Below are 6097 nucleotides of genomic sequence, written 5' to 3'. Positions count from 1 at the left end.
CTAAGTAAATGTTACCAATACGTACTTACCAATGTGAGTGTAAGATAATGAAGAGACCAGTCTCTATGAACACTCTAATGAAAATATTGAGTTTAAAACACTTAATACTAATGATGAGATGAGAAATCATCTATTGAGCTATGATGTCCTCATACTAGAAGCCAACTTCTATGATGTATGAGTTGAATGTAATGGAACTTTATACCGAGCACCGATAGGCTAGCTATGAGTGGTGATGCCTTCTTTCGGGAAGGGCGGAGGTTCACGTAATTCTCATGAGATGAGACTGTCCGGCTTGCTGAGTATGGGTCTCCATACATCTCCTAGTCTTTGAACCTATATTGCCACTATAGGGATCTGGCGGGGTTAAATTCCCATATACGCTAGCATGTTATTGAATCGCTTTGGCCGGTGATTCCACCTCTTTTCAGTGTGGGGGAGACACTGGATTTCATGATGCTCACATGATCTATGTCGGGTAAAGTTAAAGTTCCTAATGAATGAATGAGGTCAGCCTCAAATGAATCATATAAAGAAATGAATGATACCGAAGGTGTTAGGATAGGATAATCAAGAGGTGAGCTAGATTCAGGCAATGACATTAGGTTATTCTTGATCATTGCACAGCAAACCCGATGAAAGTCTTAAACTACATCCTAGGCATAGCTGGTGTTCGCACTGGCCTATAAATGAATTGAAATGAAATATGTATGAATGAATGAAGCAGACTCTGTGTTTGCTAAAGAAGGCTCCCTAGTTGAGGTCTCATATGTTGAGCCCTCATTTTGGAAAGTCTTATGGTTAAGCCTATGATAATAAGGTCTCATGGTATATGAATGAATAATATGAAAGAAACTATGTGTTATATGTTATGTACTATGTGAAGATGTTATGCGTTGTGTGCAATACGATGATTATAATGATGCATGTCACTCTCATGGCATAACTTTCCTAATCTCATTTTAGCAAGTCCACTGATTTGACTTCCAAACATCATGTTGTTAGGAAAGAGCTCTTCTTCCTCATGCATGTCCCTGGTGTGTGCTTGCATATACCCATACTTAGTACAAGTGTGTACTAATTCCATACAAACATATACTTTTAGGTGCAGGCACAGGTGGACGGTAGAGCTACAGGTTCGCTGTTGCAGCTATCCGGACGTTAGCATTCATCCGGAGTTTGGTAGGTCCTCATGCTTTCGAGGATGCTACTGTTTTACATTCTAGCTGAGCTAGTGGAGCATGTTCCACTAGTGCTTCTTTCCTGTTTTGGTTCAGACTTTGTATTGGTGCTATTTTGGCCGATATACAATTAATACTTAATGAATTATTTTTTTCAGTTGCTTATCTCTTAAATGTTAGAAGGTTGATGATGAACGATTACGAAATATTAAGAATATTTAGCAAGTATGATTGAAGAATCAAAAATTTCAAATTTTCCGCTAAAATTAACATATGTAAGGTAAGAATGACGTAAGTAGGCTTGTTTGCGACCTCTGAGAGGTCAACGACGCCGGTCACGTCTGGGGTCTAGATTCCGGTCGTGACAAACAACCTCCAAAATTTGTTAAGAAGAATAAAAAGACAATTATATGACATTCTGTTTCAAGGACAAACTTTTTCAATCTGTCAAGTAAGTTCTAACCAGTTTGAGAATTTCTCATTCACAAACTACATTCACTCTTATTTCATTTCCTCAATATAATATCTGCAAGTTAACACTCCAACAAAAGACACAAAAGGAGGTTGACACCGAGATAGAAACGCCAACTTAACCCCCAAACAGAAGCAAAACTACACCAATCAAGTGTTTATCCAGGTTCAGCTTCAATTTTCAATTTCGAGAAAGAGTAGAGTATGTGTTATCTCTTTCAAGGAAAAGGATTCATAAACACAAGTCGTAGTTGTAAAAAGTGAACTTATTCAATGTATGAAGTCCAGAAAGAGTACAATAATGCGGATCTCTTTCAAGGAAGAATGTTTGCTCATCTCCTACTAAGCATCCAATAAGTCTACCTTACATCAAATCAGTTGGATATTAAATTTCCAATACAGATGAATTTATAAAGACAACTTCGTTGTCATTAGTTCATAGCAGCAAATGTATCTCCATATCTTTGCATAACTTTTTTAGTTGCTAAAGCAGCAGCCTCACTTGCACGCAATGTCCCAGTAGCCATGATTGCAGCAAATTCACGGGTGATTTCCTCTTGTACCTTGTTCCGAGCATCACCAAGAGGATCTTTCACAACCGCATTAGCAGGCGTCTTCTCCTGCTCTTCCACAGGTTTGACCGCAGAGGGCACATTAACATTCTTCTTCTCTCCATCTTGGCTCTCGGGCTTTTTGGATTGATTAATACCGCTACTAGAGGACTTCCCAACAGAAAGTGTCGGCTGGGAAGCAGGAGCAACAGTAGCTGGTCGGAACTGGGGTGCTTGTGGTACTGCATTAGCCCTCAACGTTGATTCCAGTTGTTGTATCATAGGCACTGCATCAAGATAATACCAGGAGTAAGTTCCAAGAACTGGACATTTCACTAAATTTTCTCCAAATATTACTTTCAATCCAAATGAGGAGCACTGTACATTTCTTTTTTTAATAAGTAATGAGTAACTTCACATACATAAATACAAACCTAACGTCGGGAGAAGTCACAATCAGAAAAGTGAGGCCAAAGCACCATAGGTATATATCTCAAATGTGCTTTCAAGTAGAGCACTATTTTGAATATCTAAGAACCCTATCTCAAATTATGTAAGCAGTCAAAACATATTAACTTGTTTGAAAAAGCATCATGCAATTAGTCGGCATGTCCTACACTTCACCACAGAACTTATAAAGCACTACACTTGACTCGCAAGAAAAAGCATCATAATCCTGAAATTTCTAGATGATAAAGACAAAAAGGACAGGAAGGAACCGGCACAGAACACCAATTATCATATCAACATTAAAAACAGAATCAGGTATTTATGTCAGTCATACAAGTTTTATGGAGGGGTTCAACAAAGGAAGTGCAAAGAAAGACTTACTTATAAGGGCACCCATCGGGCTATTTGTAACCTCATTAGGAAGATTCAAAATATATTCTGGAATGGTTGCACCGACCAAAAATTGAGCAATCTCATTGCTGAAATTGTTGCAGTTGTGGGTAAGCAAACTGTATGTCTCTGCAGTATACCGAGGGCTTATCTCTTGCAAATACATTTCAAAGACATCCTTTGGTATGTGGGTGACACCCAGATCTACAACTTTAATAGGAGTCCCATATGGTGTCGTCCCAGCTGGAGCATGTTGTATACCGCCTCCAAAATAATATTCATGACCATAAACCACTACTCCTGTGTGCCTACAGAAAGGATACACAACAATCTGACTTGAATAGGGAGAGAAGGAAAGCTACTAATTTTACTGTTATGATGGACAAGAACGTATCGGGATCCACAAGAAAACACAAAAATGTAACCTAGCTAACATGTTTAAGATATGCTCTTAAAGAGTCTAACAGGGCATAAGTTCCAATCATACTTAATATTACTAATTAGACAACCCCTCAAAAGAAAAGAATGTCCTTCAAATAGATGCAACTTACCATATTCCTTCAATAGCTTTTCCCAGAAAAGTAGTAGATAACTGTCGAGCTAAACCTTGACTCAAGTCATAGACGTTTAAGATAACCTTGTGACCGTCCTGCCACAATCAAAGATTATAATCATAAATACATGAGCCTCCAACACAGCAAGGTAGATCAAACGCGATATTGATAAAGATTAATAAACCAGCATCTGAGAAAAGGTTACAATACCTCAGCCATCTCCAAATAAAAAGTTTTCTTGGAAAGAAATTCACTACACAACCAAGTGGAGCTGGAAAGATGACCTAAACCATGAAAGTCAAGTTGAACATTAGACACAGTACTACTACAACAACAACATATCTAGTAAAATCCCACAAGTGTGGTCTGGGAAGTTAGACACCATCGAGATGTAAAAAGGGAAAGATCAACTAATTGGGGATTTAACTTGAAAAGCAAGAAAGACCAAGCTAGAAAAACAAACATGTGAAACAACAAATCAAAAACACACATCAGTACCGCATTATTATCCTTATCAACCAAACAGTAGCTTAACTTGCCAACCAAGAAATCATTGAAACATCACAATACTGAGATGAGATGCATATTTCTTCCCCAATCATCAATCCCATTAGAAACACAAAGTCAACCTTGAATTCCCAGAAAACTAAAACACCAAATACTTTACCTTCTTCAACTATCCTAACCAAAATTAACAAATCAGTGTCGCAATAAACAATTGTGACAGAGTAATTGCTTACAATTGGAAAAAAGAGAGCCCTAATCGAGCAATTCCTTCAAGCGGACACTAATTTACAGATAAAAATCAAATACATGCAGATCAAAGCAAGAGAATTTGATAAGTTACCTGAGAATTAGGCAAATCGAAGGAAAATTGTATTGTTGTTTGGCGTCGATAAAAAGAATGCAAATTCCAGAAAATTTGGGACTTTTATATTGCTGCGAGATCTTCTACCATAACCCAAACACACTATTCCATACCCTTCTAGAAACTACTAACCAATAGAATTTTGACACGTTGCTTTATGTCGGACTATGTGCCCAACCATTCAACCGTAAGCGCCCTCGTATTCATTAGTCACAAAGGGTCGGTATTAACCATTATTTACCTTTATTAATATTTATATTAATAATTAATGCATAGCATTTATTAAATAAAAAGTATATACACTAAAACCTTAACAAATTAAAACTCGATTTATTAATTACATTTTAACGATACTTCCTCGATTTCATCTTAAGTTATTTTTTAAGGAATTTTTCTTTTCTCAAATTAAATTAATTGGTCAGTTTTCAAGACTATTTTTTTGAGTATTTTTTGTAATTTTACTCTTCATTAGTTAGCATTAGAATTAGTAATTAATTAATATTTAGTTATTTTAATAATAAATTTGACAATAGTTAATAAAGATAAAAATGTTATAAATCCATTGAATTGTGTGGATTGTCCATTTGCTTTCTTCATGAATTTATCCTATCATGTATCTACATTTCCAATGTGACATGAACCTTTATAGATAACTATGTACTTATTAATTGAGCATTTATCATGGTGGCCTTTGGGTGATATTTCTACTCTATAAATAGAGATATCATTCACCTTTTGTAAAATACACTTGAATAAGAATAAAATCTTATCTTCCATCTTACTCCTCTTGTTTTCATCTCTTTATATTTATATTGCCATGAGCTTGATTTTATAACACGTTATCAGCACGAGTCTCTAGCCAATTAAGATTGAGTTTTAGTTTTTCTTTAACTCATGTTTTGGTTGATCTCGTTATGAGAATCAAGGTATTATTATATGCATAAAATCAGGTATGTATTTTCTAGAATATTTTATGATTTAGAATAAAAATAATATTCAGTCACTAACAATTATCAAGAACCGAAGACATATACTACTATTGGTTGAATATAACATGCTATACAAAACTTCTTAAATAGAAGAAGGTATAAAATTTTAATAGCATGAGTTTGAATGTTGTTTTGATTGTTTTGAAAGACTGAAAGGGTGAGTCATGTTGTACTTCGGTCTATTATACGTTGGTTAAGGGTAAGACGATGTATTCAAGTTTCATCGCACCAAAAGGGTAAGACATCAGGTTAAATTCCGGATGCACCATAATGAAAAATCTTTGAGGATAAGACGATAGATTCAAGTTATATCGCACCAAAAGGATAAGACATCAATTTGAGTTTTGATGCACCGTGATTGAGTTCAAGTCCCACAGAATTATGGCGTAATACACCTTATATGGATAAGACATTGAGTTTGAGTCAATGCACCATAGTGCTGATATAATGATGACTAAGGCTTTGATGAAAAGTCTTGAAATTCGTCCTATTGAATTTGCTCCATTCCTTGAAAAGAATGTGGTAGCAACATATGATAATTTTGAAATCTCATGTTCACTTGCTCCATTCTATCGTATGAATGTGGTAAAGTAAATAGTTAGTCTGAAAGATGACAAATGATTAACGATATGAAAAAAGGCAT

General features: G+C 35.7%; 1 protein-coding gene across 1 annotated transcript; it reads right to left on the bottom strand.

The window, feature by feature from the left end:
• Positions 1-1900: 1900 nt before the first annotated feature.
• Positions 1901-4690, bottom strand: LOC101257806 (uncharacterized). Its single transcript, XM_004247041.5, has 5 exons — positions 4445-4690; positions 3808-3881; positions 3595-3692; positions 3035-3351; positions 1901-2490 (listed from the first exon to the last, which is right to left on the bottom strand). The coding sequence occupies exons 2-5, from the start codon at positions 3814-3816 to the stop codon at positions 2084-2086; spliced, it is 831 nt and encodes a 276-aa protein (XP_004247089.1). The 5' UTR covers positions 3817-3881; positions 4445-4690; the 3' UTR covers positions 1901-2083.
• Between the last annotated feature and the right edge of the window lie 1407 nt (positions 4691-6097).

This window comes from Solanum lycopersicum, chromosome 9 (genome assembly GCF_036512215.1).
Source record: "Solanum lycopersicum chromosome 9, SLM_r2.1".
In the NCBI taxonomy this organism is placed as follows: Eukaryota; Viridiplantae; Streptophyta; class Magnoliopsida; order Solanales; family Solanaceae; genus Solanum; species Solanum lycopersicum.
This window is presented reverse-complemented; position numbering and strand designations above follow the sequence as displayed.

Coding starts and splice junctions, on each gene's coding strand:
- LOC101257806 (XM_004247041.5), bottom strand. Junction 3,352..3,594: donor AAAGCTATTGAAGGAATATG/GTAAGTTGCATC, acceptor TCCTTTCTGTAG/GCACACAGGAGTAGTGGTTT. Junction 2,491..3,034: donor CCCGATGGGTGCCCTTATAA/GTAAGTCTTTCT, acceptor ATCTTGATGCAG/TGCCTATGATACAACAACTG.